The sequence below is a fragment of the Corylus avellana genome, chromosome 5 (assembly GCF_965113065.1).
Source record: "Corylus avellana chromosome 5, dhCorAvel1.hap1.2, whole genome shotgun sequence".
Classification (NCBI taxonomy): domain Eukaryota; kingdom Viridiplantae; phylum Streptophyta; class Magnoliopsida; order Fagales; family Betulaceae; genus Corylus; species Corylus avellana.
In genome coordinates, this window is record NC_142494.1 from 11,879,866 (window position 1) to 11,900,925 (window position 21,060).

Here is a 21,060-nt window from a genome sequence, read left to right on the forward strand (position 1 = left end):
TGATACCAATTTAAAGATTACTAGGATCGAGTTCTACCTCTATTTGCCAAATAAACAAAACATGGGGCTAAGCATCACAACAAACATATAACATGCATAGTGGAATTAAAGCATCAATCACAAACACAACACAAAGTTTGTTTACGAAGTGGAAAACCCTTTAAACACATTGTTAGGTTTTAGAAATTGGCCTTATTTAATGTGAAAAACTTTGCATGTAACCCTTTTCATCTTCCCATTGCTCTTGGAAAAGCATTGGATGTGTTTACAGAAGTGTTCTACAATATTCCGGCACCCAGACATCTCTTGGGCATCACTTAGAAGTGATTAGCTCTCTTGGGAATGAAATTCCTGTCACTTGAGCATCATAATAGGACACGTGACAAGAAAACAGTAAGTTACTGCCCAATTCCCGTCATAACGAAGCTGAATCCCGTTAGGATGTGGCTGGTTTTCGCAAAAAGTTGGAAGCCTTTTTGACCTAGAAAACATCTATTTTTGAAAAAGCTCATTAGAGATAAAGTTGTAGATCAGGGAAAAAATTTTCCAGAGCCGTTGAGTGTGCATCATTTGGAGCTCAGGTAAAAATGTTATGGCCAAAATACCCTAACTGGTCTTTTGTTGTCACTCCCTATTTTCTAGTCAAAAGTCGCGTCAGGACGAGACATGTAATAGGGAGTTACTGTTTTCTCGTCAGGAGTTGCTTCAAGACATAACATGTAATGGAGAGTCTCTGTTTTCTCATCACGAGTTGCGTCAAGACGGGGATGTAACAGAAGTAAAGGTGAAGCTACTGTTTTCTCGTCAAGAATCTCTTCAAGACGGGACATGTAATGGGACCAATGTTGGACCTACTGTTTTCTCGTCAAAAGGTGTGTTAAGACGGGACATTTGTTCTTCCTTTCAGAACGGGATTACTTTCTCGTTAGGACGTGGATTTCTCAGATCTACAAATTTGTTCTTCCCCTCATAACGAGAAAGTATCCCGTTAGGACACGAAGACGGAAATGTTCTCCAATTTAAGGATTTTCATGCATTGTTCATTGCAGACTTTTTTGGGAGGATTTTTCTCTATGCAGTCTTAAAGTTTCTCTTGGGGCTCAGTGTCTCAGGAGTGTTTGTTCAAGAGAAGACGTGAAAAAGCTTCAGGCTGTTCTTTGATCTTGATTGGCATGTTGTATGTTCGTTCATCCATACAAAGATTGCTTAGTTGGTTACTTGAAGGAAGAAGTCTACCGAAAGGGTTGGTGAGGAAATGCACTCCGTGAAGATGATCAGGATGGAGACAAGGTAGGAAGCTTGTTGTTCTTACTAAGTCTAGACGTCCTTAAGGTTATGAATATCATCTATTCTGTAACTCTGAATCTTCATTTAGTGATTTCCTAGGTTTGGCTGCCCCAGAGTGGTGTTGTGCAAATATCTACCTAAATTAATAGACGAATAAATGTACGTTCTAACTCGTAAGTGCACAAGATCAAAATAATAGTATAGGGTGCAAGTACGAGATCATTCCCATGAGGATTGCTAAAATTATGCTTAAAATTAATTCTGTAAATAAAACAAGATAAAAGATTGATTTTTGATTCAATAGAGATAAAAGGGTAGGGCTTTGATATCTACCACTAATTATGCTCAGATAATATAACAATATGCCAATGTTTAAATCATATCAAGATCACTTAGTGTTTGCCAACCTAAAGGCATGGGTGTATACTCCTTAAGCTATAGATCTTCCTAAGTAACGAATTAGTGATAAGTGCCAAAATATTCATATTTTAACCCTTAACTTATATTTGTTAATTCCTTAGTTTTGTTAGTTTGTGCTATTTTATTTCATTTTTGTATTTTATTTGTTTTATAGGTTTTTGGAAGAAAAGAAAATGTTTCCGAAAAAGTTCCAAACTTAAAGGGAAAATTGGGAAGACCAAGAAGATATGATTAAGCTTAACCAATCATAATATGATGTGGTTAAGTTTAATCAAATAAAGGAAATGATTAAATCGAAATTTCTCAAATTTGAGTCAAAATCGGATTGGATTCAAATCTGGATTCTGCACACATCTCAGTATTTTGACCTTAACCTTCAGCTCAAATATCCGATTGAGGTGATTCAAGCAGCATTGGAAATCCAACTCAAAATGATATAAATCATTGTGAAATAGCATTTGCCTAATTCGGACTGCCACTATACCAAAATCACCCCGCAATATAGGAACCCAATTCTGGACGAATCCTATTCCGATTTGGACTTAGATTTTCTTTATCCTAATTGGATTATGACTTAAATCTCCAAATTAGGATTACTAGGGCTTATGGGACTCTCCTAAGCCCTATAAATAGACTTCTAAGCCTCACAATTGAATAGACAATTTCAAGAAGACAACTTTGGGGAGAGGAATTGGAGGCTACTTCAAGGAGTCGTTTTTGGTTTTTTCTTTCCCTTTTCCTTTTAGTTTTATTTTAATTATATGTAACCAACTCTTTAGTAGGGCTAGATTGAAGCCCTAATTATGTTTATTTAAATATTTCAATATTGGTGCCTTTGTGATAATCATATTGTGATGCTTAACTTGATTAATTCATGTTTTATTGAATTCCTCATATGTGTGTGATTGCCCATTATATGCATGTGGTATGAATTAGTTATTTAAATTAATTTGGGTGGTCGAGTCCTGGGTTTAATAGAGTAACAAAAGAATCTCACCCCGAGTTCATAGGTTAATCAACATGAGGAACCAGGAGTAGATACTCAAGACCTAGGCCTCATGTGTTTGTCGATTTTCATAAATTTATGCTTTCTTAAACAATAACTTAGTAGATGCCTATGCTAAATCCTTTAGGAAAGAAAAAAATTAGAGTAGACACACATGCCTAATTCATTGCCTAAGGAGATCAATAGCTTAAGGAGTAGACACTCATACCCTTAGGTTGACAAACATTAGGTATTCATAATATGATTAGAGCATTGGCATATTGTTATATTATTTTAGCATGATTAGTGGTGGATATCAAAGCCCTACCTTTTATTTATTTTTTATTTCTTTTGAATATATCAATATCAATTTCATGGCAAAGTTGATATTTTAATTAATTCTAAGCGAAATCAACAATCTCCGTGGGAACGATCTCGTACTTGCTGCACTATACTACTGTTTTCATCTTGCGCACTTGCGAGTTAAAACATACGAATTATTATCTATTAATTTATTTAGTATTTGGCACAACAAGTTTTTGACGCCGTTGCCGGAGATTGTTTGATTTTGTTTGGATTTTTTTTTTCCCTTAGTTTATTTTTGTTTTAATTGTGTTTTCTATTTTTTGTTTTTTCGCAGTTACTGTTCTGCCTCCGGAGGTGCACTCGAGCGCCCATTCCAGGGCGATCGAGCACACCAGTGCGATCGAGCAGGCACCACACAAAAAAAAAAGGTTTAGGGACATGGTTATTGGGGGCATTTTTTGCCAAAAAACGTCCCTATTGATTTCGCAATGCTTGATTAGGGGCACTTGGGACACGTCGGTTTTTATGGCGACTAGAATTTAAGTTTGAGACTTTTTTTACTAAAAAACGCCTCGAAAATGAGACGTTTGGAACAAAGCGCCCCCTTTTTTAAAAGGGGGGCTTAATGGTGAAAAACGCCCCATTTTTCAAATGGCGGCACTTCTTTTGGCAGCACTTGCTTAGGAAGTGCCCTCATTCTAAAAAGGGGGCGCTTGCGTATAAAGTGCCCCTATTTTTATATGGGAGCGCTTCCACACCACGAAGCGCCTCCAATAATTAATATATAGAGAAAATATTTCCCCCATGCAATCCATATATATTTTTTATTTTATCCTAATATACAATACGTAATACAATATTGTATTGCGTATTTTCTCTATTCATCAATCTCATACAATATATATATATCTCACAATACATATCTAATCATATATACAATCTCATATCTCATAAGACATCTAAATCCAAAATGATGATATCATAAACACAAAGTGTACCACATCTTAAAGAGTTAACAAAAATTGTACCATACATATGAAATAAAATATCCAAAACGATATCATAAACACAAAGTGTACCACCTCTTAAAAGAGTTCACAGAAATTGTATATTGCATATGAAATAAAATATATCAACGAGTTCGCTTAGCATTTGGCGTCAAATACGTACCCAACCTAACAAGCCAAGTATACGTACGTCACTTAACGATTACTTGCAAATGATAAAACCCAAAAAAAAAATATTAAATCAAACCTATATCCAACTATTATGAAAGTGCAAACCTATATATAATTAGATTATATTACAAGTGACTAAGATATGAAGATCTACACACATCCTTTGTGATGATCCACGATGGTCCCCTTCTGCATCAGCTGCATGCTCATCTTCATTTGTCAATCCATTCTCACCTATATATAAATAGATGCAAATGTATATTATGTAATCATATATATGTACTTAAGTAACATTTTTAATCATGAAAATGTAAATATAACTAATATAATGTAAAGGTTAATTAATTACTAGGTCGATTAGCAACTAATGATCTTGCTCTCACAACACCAGGACACTCAGTGTCATGTGGAGTACACATGTTTACATTGCTCGTTCTTTGGCTCGCAAAATAATTTTCCATAAATTTCTAGACGTCGACATAGGCAGATGTTAACACGACAATCTGTTCATTTTGTTTGGAAATCTGTTGCTCTTGTTCATTTATACGCTCAAGTAGTGCAGGGACTTGTGCAGCTGAGGCCGATGATTTATTTGCATGTGTGCTGCCTTTGACTGGTAGATGCTTAGGTCCCATTCCTCGTAAACGGCCAGTGTATTCTGCATTCCTCATGACCTTGGCATAAGCGTCATCAGTTGCCCAATTTATTGATCCATGTGTCAAGCTTAAGCTTACTGAAGTGTCCTGTGAACTCAAAGCTCTCATCTTCTCCTATATTTATATAGAATATGGAAAAGTGTTATGCACCAACTAATCGACTCATAAAGACTTACCATATTATAGTGTTTTTGAAAAAATAAACACAGGCATATACAATTTAAATATACAAGTTAATCACATACAACTTTGTCCTCAATGTCTGCATTGAGGAAACTGCCATCCTTTCTCGTATGGGTTATATCGTAAACGACCGCCCTCGTAGGTGTTTTCTCTTTTTTCCTCTTAAAAAAAATAATAATAAATAAACATAAAATTTATTAGTGTTGCTGATATATATACTAATACAATTATATATGTTGAAAATAACATACAATCTCGTGTGCAATATAGGCAAAGCTCCTCGAACCAATCGAGTGTGGCATATTGTACTTATCTCGTATTTCCTTGTTCTTTTTAGCCATATCCTACATAAATTACATTATGATTATGTTAGTCTTCATACGATTGCATCAATATGGTAAGTGGCTCAAACATGACATACCTTATTCTTCTAAGTCATCCATATGCTGATGGCGCTTTCCAATTCCACTGGGTTGACTTGTCCAAAGTGTTGCGTCGACTATAGAACGCTTTCCTTCGTATCGTCGTCTTTGAGTTTAAGAGATTTCTTCACCACATGCTTGTAATTTCTCAACTTTTTTCCGAAGTCCATGAATGCACACTGTTTAATATCATCCATTCGTAGATGGGTGATACATAGAATTTTATCTACAACAAGCAGGGACGCAACAGGTAGAAACATGCAGAAAATAAATAAAAAACAACACAAAACAACAATAAATTACATCAAAGACATACCATCAACATGTTCCAAATTTCTTCCTTTCTATCATTTGGAACCTGCTTCAAAGTAAGTGCACCTATGACCACATACATAATTACATCAAAGAAATACCATCAACATGTTCCAAATTTCTTCCTTTCTATCATTTGGAACCTGCTTCAAAGTAAGTGCACCTATGCCCACATACATAACATCTAGCGCACCTACATAATTTTTGACCGCTAATACCTACAGGCTGACCCACACTATTGAACTCAACGACAATCCTCTCCCCCTTTGGGATACTCCACATATTAAGCAAATCATTTAGAATCCGCACATGAAATTTTCCTTCTTCATCTATATTTGTGTAACACATGAATCACGTATAAGATTATATATAATGTATATAACATATGAATGACATCATTAGAAGATTTTATAACATAAATAAATACGAAACATATACATTCCTACTGTTCGGACCTCATTATGGGCTAACAGAGGATCATCAAGCTCCTGTGTGTCATATGTATCATGATCTTGCCCATCCGGCTCCTGTGTGGCATTGCACTCATGATCCCACCCATGTATGGAGTGAGGCCTATTCTCATCATCACCATCGAACGGATTGAATTGTGGATCGATTAACCTTTTTATGTTCGTATGTACATGTTGATCACTAGCCCATTCACCATCATCATGAACCTGATCATGAGGTGGTATAGGTCAGTATAGTCTGGCCTGCAGGCCCTGTGTATCATCGTCGGCGTACGAAGTTGATTGTTGTGATGGCAGTATTATTGCCGGAATCTGATCTCATACTGGTAACTTTGACCATGCTCTTTTTCTTGACATGTTTTTCACCTACAAGATAAATAAGGAAGGTGATATCACATTCAAATATATATATATATATATATTGTAATTTTAAACAATTATAATAATTTAAAAAAAATGCAAACCCATGTCATTTGGAGGTAGGTCGTTTGGAGGGTATGGGTAGTTCAGTTGGCGGTAGGTCGTTTCGGCAACATTCAACGACACCGTTCGGATCATGAGTAATATTCAGGTTTAGCAGCTCACTCTCATGGTAGTTGGCACATGAATCATCATTGCCTTCGCCCTCACCAATGTCGTACACATTTTGAGGTTTAGTCCTTATAACGCAAGACCAATCTGGGTGCCTTTCATCAGCGACGTAAAATACTTGTGACACTTGTGAAGATAACACATACGGATCATTAGTAATTTGCTCTCCTGTGTGTATCAGGTTTTTAAAATTCACAAGCGTGAACCCATATTGGTCCTCCTTGTAGCCCATACCCCTTCTTATGTCCGCCTAATCACACTTGAACAACACATATCTAGTGGTGTCGTAGTACTCTACCTCGATTATTCTAGTCAACTTCCCATAATATGTATAGCCATCAATGGTTGGCACACACGCGCCACTGTTTTAAGTCTTTTTACCTTCATCGTGGGTCAAAGTGCGAAACAATGAACCATTAACTACATAGCGGTTATATTCTAGAGCATTTTGAATAGGCCCTTTAAAATGGCATACAAGCTTCAACCCCAGTTCAGTGCGACATGTTGCATCCATTCGATTAACCTGCGATTTAGTATTAATAATAAAAATATTTAATATGTTATTGAAACTTTTAAGTTAACTTATTATTTGGAATACATGTCTTGCATCTTACGTATTCACGATACCAATCACAAAATTACTCCTTATGTTGTATCCAAGTGTCTTCTATATATATATATATATATATTAGAAATAAATGTTTTATGATTCACCAATAACGGTAATAAATGAAGTAACATGTGCTAAGAATACAACTCACATCCGCAATTGATGGAATTCGTCCGAGTTAAACAGAATATATCGATGAACTTGTGCCAAAGTGCGGTTGTCAAGGTTAACTTGTGTTACTGCCCCTTTAGCCTCATCAGGGTTTCTTTGTGGCCTATTGTGTACTGTTGGTGCATTATTTAAAAACATTGAAACAGATGACGCCAGTTCTCTCGCTACGTAACCTTCTGCAATAGACTCTTCAGGTGCAGATTTGTTGCGCACGTCATTTTTTAAACTTCCAAGACTCCTACATACATTTAATCACCTTGCTCATGGAAATAATTCATTATACATATATAGAAAAATATATAATATTATATATTTGAATACCTCTCAGCCGGATACATCCATCGAAGTGCTACCGGTCCACCAAGTCGCCATTCTCGAACTAAATGCACAACAACATAAACCATGCTGGTAAAAAATTCTGGTGAAAATATTTGTTCCAGCTTACACAAAATTATGATGATATCATTCTCGAGCCGGTTTAGGTCTGATTCTGACAATGTTTTCGAACATATGCCTCGAAAGAATATCGACATCTCTATCAGAGGCCTGACAACCTTGTCTGTCAAGGATCCGCGCAATCCAATAGGCTTAATTTGTTGCATGAGTATATGGCTATTGTTGTGCAAATTTATTTAACTCGCAAGTGCACGAATCGATTGTAGTTTTATGGATTGCAAGTGCGAGGTCGATCCCACAGGGAATTGTATTTTTGAAAGAGCAATTTATATCTAAACTAATTAAATCCTAATCTAGTTCCAAAAGGGTTTTTGATTTTTGAGTTTTGAAAATTAAAGGATAAACATAAACTAAATAAAATAAGTAAATCTAAGGATAAAGGTACTAAGGTTTGGAAATTCACACTCACCAAATCATAACAACATACTTTATGTTCATCAATATTAATCCGAAGTTCTCACAAATTAAATCATAAATATGTCTTACTATGCTTCAAAGAATTAATCAAAACCATCCCATGTATCCATTCATTGACCAAATCACAAAAGGAATCCAAATTCAATTGAAACACCAGATGTATTCGTAGAACAAATCACAAGGGATATCCAATTTTTATGAGTTAAAAGCTAAGCAATCAATCATATGAAATTATCTCAAATCATCACATGTATCCTTGAATCACAAGAGATATCCAAGAATCAATCCATACAATTGATTAAAAGTAAAACAATTGAAATAAAAAACCCAATAAAATCAGAATAATAAAAACTTACATAAAAGTATTGATGTTCTTCATCGGTGAGACTTCATCCCCAACCATAGTTGGGAATTTAGCTCCACATAAAAATAAAATCTAAACCTAAACCTAAACCTAAAGAAAAATTAAACAAAAGAATTTTGCTCTCTGGGATTGTGTATCTTTTCTTGAATGCAAAGAAGTCTATTTATAGGCTTAGGAAAATCCTAGAAGCCCAAGTATACCTAGATAATTCGGCAGTCTGTCTCCCAGTCAAAATAGAAGTCTGAAATCGGAATAGGATTCGTCCAAATTTGTGTCTCTTAATTGCGGGGCGATTTTGACATAGAAACCGTCCGAATTATGAAAATTCTATTTCACAACAAATTGTAGTATTTTGAGCTAGCTTTTCAATGCCGTTTGAATCACTTCAATCCGATATTTGAGTAGAGAGTTATGGTCAAAATACTAAGACGTGTGCAGAATCTGAATTTGAATCCGATCCGAAATCTTATCCAATCTGAACTTTAATCTGATTTAACCTTTCCTTAGATTTGGTTAGACTTAACCACACAATCTAGGTTTTCTCAAAGTATGCTTTCTTCCAAACTTCGCATTTTTCCATTTAAAGCTGCAGTTTTTCTTCAATGACCTACAAAACACTAAAAACACAAAACTAACACAAAATATTAAATAACGACACAGCTAAAGGATTAACTAATGTAAATAAAGGAGTCTAAATATGCAATATTTGGCACTTATCAGCTATCATGACTCTTCAAACCCACTATGGTACGTTCCTTAAGTTTGAACATCGAGAGACATTCGATGCATATCCATTCAGCACTCGTACATCTCTAATCACTTTCAAGAAATTAGTTTTTTCCACATTGAACATTGTGTGGCAAGCGGCGGGCAAATATAATTTCCCATTGTTGTCGGTGAATAGATGAAGTTTTTCTCTCAACCCCATTTTTTGCAAATCCTTACGGGCTTCATGGTTGTCCTTTGTCTTCCCTATAATGTCAAGCAATGTGCCAAGTATATTGTCCATGACATTTTTTTCTATGTGCATCACATCAAGATTGTGTCGTAACAAATTATCTTTCCAATAGGGCAAAGTGAAGAAAATACTTTTCTTCTTCCACCCAACATCAACATTTGTACCATTTATATCTTGCGCGGTCTTTTGTCTTTTCTCTCTACATGCGTCATGATCCTCACATTCAAATAATACGTCTGATTGCCTTAGGATGTCCTTGCCATTTGGCACAACAGGCAGACCATCCAATTCTTGTGTACTGTCAAAAGCTCTTTTGTTCATTCGCCACCTATGATCAATGGGCAAATATCGCCTATGCCCCATATAACAACATTTCTTCCCATGTGTTAACCATTTAGATCGTGTTGAACCCTTACAAATTGGACATGTTTTTTTTCCCTTTCTACTATATCCTGACATATCTGCATAGGCAGAGAAGTCATTTATTGTCCACATCAATGCCAATCGCAACACAAAGGACTTCTTCATTGATACATCAAATGTGCTTACCCTTACATTCCATAATTCCAGTAGTTCTGATTTCAGGGGTTATCAGTATACATCTATTGTCATTCCAGGTGAACTTGGGCCTAGAATAATCAAGGATAAAATGAAATTCGGATGTTTCATGCACAACCAAGGTGACAAGTTGTATGGAATTACCATGACAGGCCAAGTGCTGTGGGTTGAGCTCATGTTACCGAATGGATTAAATCCATTTGATGTTAGTCCAAGCCTTACATTGCGTGAATCCGATGCAAATTCTGGGTGTTTCTCATCGAATGACTTACATGCTTCACCGTCTGCCGGATGCCTCAACACTCCCATCTTTTGTGCGCCATCAGCGTGCCATCTCATAGAGGCAACGGTATGCTGCGAGATAAACAACCTCTGCAAGTGTGGTATCAGTGAAAACCATTGCAACACCGTAATGGCTCGTCTTTTAGATGGTCGAGACTACCCATCTCTAATATCGTCCTTCCACTTTGATAATCCGCATTTTGTATACAAATTTAAATGCTCAAGATCCTTCCAAAATAACATACAATTATTTCGAAAGCTAGAATCTTCTCATATCCAAACCCCATGTCCCTCAAAAACTTTTTGGCCTCATATGTATTTTTTGGCAAGGCTTCACCATCCCTCGGGAGCAACTGATTGATGAACTCAAGCAACAATGTGAATATAATATTACTAATTTCACCCATACACTTCAAATTGTATAGATGTACAATAGCACCTAGCTTGCTATGTTTGGTTTTATCATGTAGTGGCTTTTCTGATTCCATACGCAAGTTGTAGTATTTTCTCGCACTCTCATCATCAACTGCGTCCTGCACTGAATCTACAACATTAGGTTGAGCTTCCATGTGACCAGTAAATTCGTCTGTTATTGACGGGTGTAAGCCGAAAACATCAAGGAGCATGGCATTCATAGTTCTCGACTCGTCAGGTACAGGGGTTGAAGAAGATCCTTTAACTGTTGGTTCTCTTTGAGTAACAAGATCACACATCCTTTCTCCATGGAACACCCATTCGGAGTAACCAGGCATAATACCTATTCCACCTGTTAAATGTGTGTAAACCAACTCTGGACTAAGGCTCTTGTTGAATTTACACTTCTTACATAGGCAGATTATGTACTCCTTATTTGTATACTCTCTAACTGCAAATTCTACAAATGATTTGGCTCCGTTCATATACCCAACTAAACCCCTAAACTTTGTCACCCAACTCTTGTCCATAGCGTGACTACATTATAAAAGGTCTACAAGTTATAATGAATAAGACTTAGGTTTGTTTAATTAGACTGTTGCTGAATTACTATTATAATCTTCACATAGTTAAAGTAAGCTCAGGATGTGAGGAGTAATATGTCAGATTCAGATGGCATTAAATTTGTATAAAATTAGGATGGCATCAAAGAAGGAATTAAACATTCATATGGAATTCTACATTACTAGTATACTAAATTTTAATGAGAAATGATAGATCAAGGTATTAAATTTGTTTCATTAGGATGATCAATTAAGGCTGAAAAATGCTCAGTGAATGATGCAAGATAGGAACACAATAAAGAAAATATGTCATTCCACACGTTTCCAAGTGGCATTCCAGGGTAAGCTAAAGCTAGAGAAATGACGGCGAGGGATGGGGTGGCCAACGAACCCCAAGAAATGGTCGGGGGTGGCGTGTGGCCACCCCTAGCCACCAAGGGGTGGCCCGCGTGCCACCCCTTAGGTGGGGGTGTTCTTCGGGAGATCGTTGATTTGTCTGGGGTCTGAGGGTGGTGCACAGCCACCCCCATGGCGTAAGGGTGGTTCACAAGCCACCCCCAGCCAAATCTGGGAGCGTCCCGACGGCCACCCCACCTGCGGAGTGGCACGCAAGCCACCCCAGGGTGGCTAGTGGTGGCCGCTCGCCACCCTAATGGGTCGGGGGTGGCGGCGAGCCACCGGGGTGGCGGCGAGCCACCGGGGTGGCTCCTTGGCCAACCCCTCCCAGGGGTGGCTACTAACCGGCAACCAACCCATATTTTTTAAAAAAAAAAAAAATTGTAAATTTTAGGGGCAATTATTATTTCCCCCCAATGAACTACGACCACTCGATTACCATATACCCCCATCAACTACCAACTTTACATTACGACCCCATCAAATTAAACTATCATTTCGTTACCAAAAACCAACATTCTGTCAGTCAAGGTTGTTTAGTCGGACAGGATCAACTGGCCATCACGTATATGCGACTTGTTCATAGGTAGGGATTCGGTGGTGAGTGCGTGGGCGTTGGGCTAGAATTAACGAAAAATTTCATAAGATTTATTTGAATTAAAGATATTGTACGGGGAGAGGGAAAATATTGAAGGGGAAAGTATTAGGCGAGAGCTAAGGAATCATAGGCGAGCTTAATTTTCCTAGGGAAAATTAAGCTCGCGCACTAACAAAAATAATTTTGGTGCGCCTGCTATCCAGGCTCGCTTATTTAAGTGCACCTGGCTGGCAAGCACCCCTCCCCTAATTAACGGCGCTTGCCAGCCAGGCACCCTTAATTAGCGGTGCTTTCCAGCCAGGTACACTTAATTAAGAACGCCCGTAAATTAAGGGCGCTTGGATAGCAGGCGTCTCGAATTAAGGGCGCTTGCCAGCCTAATTAATTAAGAACGCCCGTAAATTAAGGGCGCTTGGATAGCAGGCGTCTCGAATTAAGGGCGCTTGCCAGCCAAGCGCCCTTAATTAGGGGCACTTGCCAACCAGGCGCACTTAATTAAGGGCACCTAGCTGGTAGACGCCCCTAATTAAGGGCGCCTGGATAGTAGGCGTCCCGAATTAAGGGTGCTTGCCAACCAGGCGCCCTTAATTACGGGCGCTTCCCAGCCAATCACACTTAATTAAGGGCGTTTAGATGGCAAGCACCCCGAATTAAGGGCGCCTGGGCGCTTGCCAGCCAGGCGCACTTAATTAGGGGCGCCTAGCTAGCAGGCATCCCGAATTAAGGGCGCTTGCCAACCAGGCGCACTTAATCAACTAAATTGAGGCATGCCCTATTAGAATGTCCCGAATTAAGGGGATGTTTTTCTGTGCAGGCATTGCTAATTTTATTTTGTGTCGTTTACACAATAAAACGTCCCTATAAGAGGATGTTTTATTAAAGTGCCTCTATTCCAAGCGTTACTAAACCTTTTTTTTTTTGTAGTGGGACTAGCAAGTGCGATCGATCGCACATCCGGACAGCAGCACGGAAACTGTTTTAATTATAGATCTGATTTTTCTTTCTTTTGTTTCATGCAGGGTCATTCGAGTCTGCATTTTCGTAAGTTAGTATTTTTAATTTCGTTTTATTTCCCTTTTAATTTTAACTTCTGTTTGTTATTTTATTTTTGTTTTCGTATATGTGGGGAAACATTCTGACACCCAATGGGCCATGTTCATTTTTCCATGACCCTTATTACCATGTTAGAAATTGTCCATCAATAAGACAAATTTCTAATTATTTTTTTGGGCATATGAACACATCGGGGAACGACAGCTATTTTGATTCTTATAACCCGTCATGGAGCCAACAGTCTAATCTCTCATGGCAAGCTCAAGCTCCTAGAATTCAAGCACCACAACTTCATGAAGAAGAGCCATCTCCATAGTATGTGATAAGCGTCAAATATTGCATATTTGTGCCCCTTAATTTACATTTGCTAAGCCTTTAGCTTTATTATGTTCTGATGTTTTGGTTAGTCTTGGTGTTTTAGTGATTTGCAGGTTGTTAAGAGAAAAATGTGGCCTTAAGGTGAAATTTGCAACTTATTCCATTAATTATGGGGCTTAAGACACTTCAAGGAGCATTGGCAGCAAATTTGGATCGAGCGATGATTTACACCCGATGAGTCCCACTAAAAATGTCAAATCTAGAGTTGTATGGCTTGGATTGAAGCGATCTTAGTGTCATTGCAAAGCTAACGCAAAGATCTACAAAATCATATTTCACAAGGGTACGCTAATTCCGAATAGAAGTGCGCTCGAGTGCACTTTTAGGGCGATCAAGCGCACTCGCGCCCTGCGCCTCAAGAGACATGTTGCACGAGTGCGATCGAGTGCACTCGGCCAACCTGGCAATGTTGAAACCCTAAAATTAGCTTATAGATATCATTATTTTCCATTGTAAAAAGACGGAGATGCGTCGGGGGCGCCATTCTTGGTCTTTTTTCGTGTTTTCTAGGTTTTTGTAGCTTCGAACTCGAATTCTTTTGTAAGTTTTTAATTTTAATGAAGTAAATTAGTTTCTTTATGATTTCTTTTGTCATGAGAGGCTAAATCTTCAACTAAGGTTGAAGATGAAGCCTCACCATTGATTTGTTTACATATTTTTATGTTTAGTCTGTACAATTCCGTCGTTTAATGTAATGTATGTTCGTTTCAATTCAATTGTGTGACAAAATTGTGATTGATTGTTGATTATAAATCATGAAAACATTGGGTATTCATTGTGTTTCATCCAACGGATACATTTCATCTTTTGGTTTACTTTGGATATCCAATGTCTTTTGTACAAAGCATGGATACATTGGATCTTTTGAACTAAACCAGATATGTTTTGTTTTTCGTAATAGAGATGGATTCATTGAATCTTTCAATAGGATTTTATAAAAACAAAAGAACATGCATGAGATTTTATTGAAATTCGGATGTATGAACAAACATAATTATATGTGATTTGATTTGTTGAGGTGGATTCTGAAAACCTTAGTGTTTTTATCTTTTGATTTATTTTATTTTTTTTGTTTTCAATTTCAAATTCCCAAATTAGGAACTAGGTTAAAATAGGATTAGTTTAGATAGAAATTAAATTTCACAAACACAATTCCCTGTGGATCGACCTCGCACTTGCATAAGCTGTACTACACACGATTCGTGTACTTGCGAGTAATTATAATTTGCACATCAAGTTTTTGGCGTCGTTTCCGGTGAGTTGTTTGTTTTTACGAAAATTGATTTTGGTTTAAGTTGATTTTATTTTTCTACTAGTTTAGGTTGATTTTTGTTTCATTTTCTTTTTGCAATTTTTGTTTATTTTTATTTTTATCTGTTTCTGTTTTGTTTCATCTAACCATAACAAACATAAAAAAATAAAAAAAAAATAATAATAAAAAAGTGTTTGGTTTCTATTTTCATTTTTTTTCTGCAGTTCTACGGAATCTACTCCCTGCCAGTGCGCTCAATCGCACACCACTCGCGCTCGAGCACAAGAAAGCAAACGAAGTGCGCCTGTGCTCGATCCTCCCTAGTTGAGCTCAAGCGCACAGCAAACATATGCTCGAGCGCAATTCGCTTACACTCAAGCACACACGCACAACAGCAGCACACCTGCTGGACCAGCTCACACCTGCGCTCAAGCGCACCTCCGCAGACTGCACCAAAACGAGCCAGCACCTTGAATTTTGCCAAATTTATGTTTGGTCCATTTTGTGAGTTTTTGTTTTTAATTTTTGGTATTTTTGTTTATTTTATTTTCAAAAAACCAAAAACAAAAAACCAACAAAAAACAAAAAAATTTTGGTTAACGTTTCAAGTGGAAGTGTGTTTTGGTTAAAGAGTGAGGATAAGCATGAATTTTTCTTTAGGTAATTTTAATGCTACCTCTAGTTGTAGGATACTCGCTCCTACCAACTATCCTCACCATTTTCACCCACATGGACCATGTTCATACTGCTCTAACCCTTATCATAGTTCAGGTAATTGTCCATCCTTGGGATAATTTTCCAATTTTTTACATGAGTAGATGAACACCAACTTCTCCAGTTTGGGGTTTGAATCAAATTTCAATTGCTACACCCTAGACTGGAGCAACCATTTTAATTTCTCGTGGCAAGCTAATGCTACGGGAAATTATGCTCCCTAATTTGATGAACTACACCATCCTGAATATCCGCAGTTCGACAACCAATCCTCTACCCCTTCACCCTGCAATTATCCTCCACAAGATTTATCATTGGAAAACACCCTCAAAGCGTTCATATAGTCTAATGGCCAAACCTTGCAAGAGCTTAAAAATGCCACCATGGTCAACTCCCAAGCCATAAATGAAGTGAAGAATGCAACCATAGCCAACACTCAAGCAATTGAAAAGTTGGAAGACAGCTTGGTCATTTAGTTGCTAAACTCACCGGAATAGAGGAAGAAGAGCTTCAAATTCTGTTGATAGCTGAAAGGCACTACATGATTGATGAGGATGATTCCAGCATCTTTATCATGAGCATGTCCAAGCCACCACCCCAATTGGGTGAGAGAAAATTGTTGAGGAGACTGTTGATGAGCCAAGTCTGGAGGACCCATTGGGAAAGTGCTTTGCTCAATTTGGATGTGACCTAGACCTTGACAAGTTACTTGAACAAGCTGATGCTTTATTGGGCTCCACTCCCAAGATGCGAATTGAGAATGGGGAAACCACTAAGAGGAGAAAGAAAAAGAGGAGCAAGTTGAGCAAATTGATCCTTTGCCAACACCAAGTCTGTCCAATGACAAGGAAGTGAGTACTGAAGCTCATTTCTTCGTCACAATCCCTCTTGAGACACTCCATGAACCCCAAGCTTCACTTATTCAATGTCTCCAAGAGCCATTTTATGCCAAGACTCTCAAGAATCTTTGCAAACAAGTGAGCAAACCTAGGAACCATCGTCCCAAGAAGATCCTTCGGAGCAAGCAAGTTGGCTACATAAGATGGTGAAACCTCCTTCCAGAGGGATATCAAATTCTTAAGAAGAAAGGGTGGAAGGGATTGGTCGGACATCCAAATGATCGGGGAAAGCACTGTAAAATTTCTTCCCCATTTTTATTTTTGCACATTTTCTTTCTTTCATATTTTTATTTTATTTTGTGTGTCGTTTTCTTTTTGTTTCTATCAGCAATTAATCTTTTGATATTTGTTTCTATGAGAAAATATTTCTGTTAGATTTTGACAAGTGTTTTGGTGTTCAAGTTTGGGGGACGCCTTGGCCTTTGCACACTCGAGTTTCCTCATCCCACGATATTGTATCTCTTGCCACATTGGGGACAATGTGTCATTTAAGTTTGGGGGTATGGAAAAACACATTGTCTTTTTGTTTGTTTGTGTCTTTTTGTTTATTTTTATCTGTTTGTTTTGTTAAAATAAAAATTAAAAAATAATAAAAAATAATAAAAAAGAAAGAAAAATTGTGCTATGTTGTTGATTGGGCATGAGTTACATCATAACTGTGGTTTGCATGTCATTAGTGTGTTTAACTTTTTGAAGACTGTATGTCATTAGAAATCTGAGTCCTTTGACTCATTTGGTGGATTAGAGAGACTTCACATGTCTTAGTTGATTATCACAAGCACACTAGCATAAAGTCTGTGAGGTATGAGATTTGAATTGATTAGGGTGTGCCTTGCGATTTGTAGGATGAAGTGTTGATGAAACCTTGGATTAAGGATAGAAAATATATATATGTGTGTGTGTGTGTGTGTGTGTGATCATCAGTTTGAGCTTTTCATTGAGTAACCGGACCTCATGCCTCACTAAGCATTGAGTGTTCACGTAAAAAGATGAGAAATTCAATTTGGTTGATTGTATAGCTAGTTTGGCTTCGTAGCCTTTTTGACTTGAATAATTAAGCCTTAAGGATGTTTTACATCTAGTGCCCTAAAACCATCTGGTTTGGGAGTCACTGGCCCAACACTCGTTACATAGGTCAATTAGAAAGCTTAAGGGAGCCGAAAATTGCACAGCCTACGCAAAAAATTTTTTAAAAATAATAATAGTAATAAAAAGAATATATATATAATGCATGTATTGATCTAAGTCTTTGGTGTTTTCATCTGTGTGAATTCCTATGAATTTTAAGGTACACCAAACTTTGAGAAAAATTAAAGCCTCTGAACTTTGTGTTAGCCTCAGTTTGCACCTATTGGAGCTTGTATTGTCTCAAATTTCCACCTTTGAGTTGAATGATTTGTGGTTGGCTTGATGATTTGATTGTGGTGTTTACTTTGTTAAACCTACTCATGATGTGAGAACCATGTGTTTGTGTGGAAATTGTGTTTGTCAATGACATAGTGCTAAAAATGTTTGTGGGTTTCATTTCTGTTAAACCCTCACGAGACTTCACTCGTCCACTAGGGATGCCTAGGGGTTTAAAAGGCTTGTTGCATATGCTAAATGCAATCGTCTCTCCCACGACAGAGGACTTATGTTTCATGCTTTGATTTTGTTTTTTATTTTGTTTTGCTAAGAGACTAGCAAAATGTAAGTTTAGGGGTATTTGATGAGCGCCAAATATTGCATATTTAGGCCCCTTAATTTGCATTTGCTAAGCCTTTAACTTTATTATGTTCTGATGTTTTGGTTAGTTTTGGTGTTTTAGTGATTTGCATGTTGTTAAGAGAAAAATGCGGCTTTAAGGTGAAATTTGCAACTCATTCCATTAATTCTGGGGCTTAAGACACTTCATGGAACATTGGCAGCAAATTTGGATTGAGCGATGATTTGCACCCGACGAGTCCCACTAAAAAGGTCATATCTAGAGTTGTATAGCTTGGATTGAAGCGATCTTGGTGTCATTGGAAAACTAACTCAAAGATCTACAAAGTTATGTTTCACAAGAGTAGGCTAATTCCGACTGGAAGTGCGCTCGAGCGCACTTTTAGTGCGATTGAGCGCACTCGCACCCTGCGCCATAGGAGACAAGTTGGCCGACCTGGCAACGTTAAAACCCTAAAATTAGATTATAAATATCATTCTTTTCCATTGTAAACAAACGGAGACACGCCGGGGGCACCGTTCTTGGTCGTTTTTCATGTTTTCTGGGTTTTTGTAGCTTGAAACTCGAATTCTTTTGTAAGTTTTTAATTTTAATGAAGGAAATTAGTTTCTTTATGATTTCTTTTGTCATGAAAGGCTAAATCTTCAACTAAGATTAAAGATGAAGCCTCACCATTGATTTGTTTACATATTTTTATGTTTAGTCTATACAATTCTGTCGTTTAATGTAATGTATGTTCGCTTCAATTCAATTGTGTGACAAAATTGTGATTGATTGTTGATTATAAATCATGAAAACATTGGATATTCATTGTGTTTCATGCAACGGATACATTTCATCTTTTGGTTTACTTTAGATATCCAATGTCTTTTGTGCAAAGCATAGATATATTGGATCTTTTGAACTAAACCAGATATGTTTTGTTTTTTAATAGAGATGGATTCATTGAATCTTTCAATAGGATTTTATAAAATCAAAAGAACATGTATGAGATTTTTTTGAAATTCGGATGTATGAACAAACATAATTGTATGTGCTTTGATTTGTTGAGGTGGATTATGAAAACTTTAGTGTTTTTATAGTTTGATTTATTTTATTTGTTTTGTTTTCAATTTCAAATTTTCAAAATTATGAACTAGGTTAAAATATGATTAGTTTAGATATAAATTAAATTTCACAAACACAATTCTCTGTAGATCGACCTCGCACTTGCATAAGCTGTACTACACACGATTCGTGCACTTGCGAGTAATTATAATTTGCGCATCAATATGTTGAGACTTCTAATGAGCCAAGTCTTGAGGATACATTGAATGAGCGTTTTGATCAATTTGAATTTGATCTGGATCTTGACAAGTTCTTCAAGCAAGCTGAGATGTTTAGTGAGTCAAGTCTAGAGGATCCATTGGAAGAGCACTTTGTTCAATATGAATTTGATATGGACCTTAACATGATACATGAGCAAGCTAAGGCATTATTGAATTCCACTCCTGAGAACAACAAGGTGGAAGAAGAAGATGAGCAAACTAAAGTTTTAGATGAGCTACATCGGGAAAAGGAAGAGAGCACTGAGACTTCTTCAACATCAGCTCCTATTCCCGAATTACCAAGAATCCAAGAGAGAAGTCTGCTGGGGTTATGTGATGAGGAAATTGAGGACATCAAGATAGATGAATTCTCTGAGTACTACCCAATTCATGATTCTCTCCCGGATGAGAAACTGTTGGACAAAACTCAAAGTGGTCCTCCCCGATCTATAAAGTTTGGAATCACCTTGCAATAGAAAAAATCCATTTCCTTTGGTCCAAGAGAAGGAAAGAATGGTGCTTCAAGTTTAAAGTGCAACAGTCTGACTGTAGACGTTAAACTTAGCGCTCATGGGAGGCACCCCATAGCATATCTTTTTTATTTCTTTGTTTTTTTGCTTTTATTTCTTTTTTATTTTTTATTTTATCTTTATTTTATTTTTATTTTGTTTTTGTTTTCTTTTGTTACTATAGTGTTTTATTTTACAGGGACAAGTGTGCTTCAATTCAAGTTTTGAGGTATGCTATTCTAGACAGTTTCGTCCATCTCCCGGGTAAGATCTTTCTATATTATACACACATTGAGGACAATGTGTAATTTAAGTTTGAGGATATGAGAGACACTTTACACACACTTTGTCCCATTTTTGAAAAAGAAAAAAAATATGCATGTTCATGTTGTCATAAAATTTTTGTTGATCTTAAAAAATTATGATTTGATTCTCATTGGTGAGCTTAAAATTTTGAACACAGGATCTAATGATAGAGTTTTTCAATTTGGTTACTTGCTTAGGGCAGTTGAAAATTCACATGTTTAATCTGATCTTACAGAAACACATTATAGCACATAAGTTGGGTATGACATGAAAGTCGGATGTATCTGTTTCTATGTCTTGAGTAAAACTGGATAACTTATTTGATAGATACTTTGGCGTA

At 37.0% G+C, this 21,060-nt stretch overlaps 1 protein-coding gene across 1 annotated transcript; it reads right to left on the minus strand.

Annotated features, from left to right (window-relative positions):
* Positions 1 to 9,570: 9,570 nt before the first annotated feature.
* Positions 9,571 to 11,570, minus strand: LOC148585783 (uncharacterized). Its single transcript, XM_088516747.1, has 4 exons — positions 10,872 to 11,570; positions 10,527 to 10,716; positions 9,918 to 10,247; positions 9,571 to 9,800 (listed from the first exon to the last, which is right to left on the minus strand). The coding sequence occupies exons 1-4, from the start codon at positions 11,568 to 11,570 to the stop codon at positions 9,571 to 9,573; spliced, it is 1,449 nt and encodes a 482-aa protein (XP_088372873.1).
* Between the last annotated feature and the right edge of the window lie 9,490 nt (positions 11,571 to 21,060).

What these genes read in the sequence shown, in the direction of transcription:
- LOC148585783 (XM_088516747.1), bottom strand. Translation starts at nt 11,570, where the DNA reads ATGGACAAGAGTTGGGTGACAAAGTTTAGGGGTTTAGTTGGGTATATG. An exon ending in TTCTAGCTTTCGAAATAATT is followed by an intron (nt 10,717 to 10,871) that starts GTATGTTATTTT and finishes CCACACTTGCAG; the next exon opens with AGGTTGTTTATCTCGCAGCA. An exon ending in TGTTGGGTGGAAGAAGAAAA is followed by an intron (nt 9,801 to 9,917) that starts GTATTTTCTTCA and finishes TTGACATTATAG; the next exon opens with GGAAGACAAAGGACAACCAT.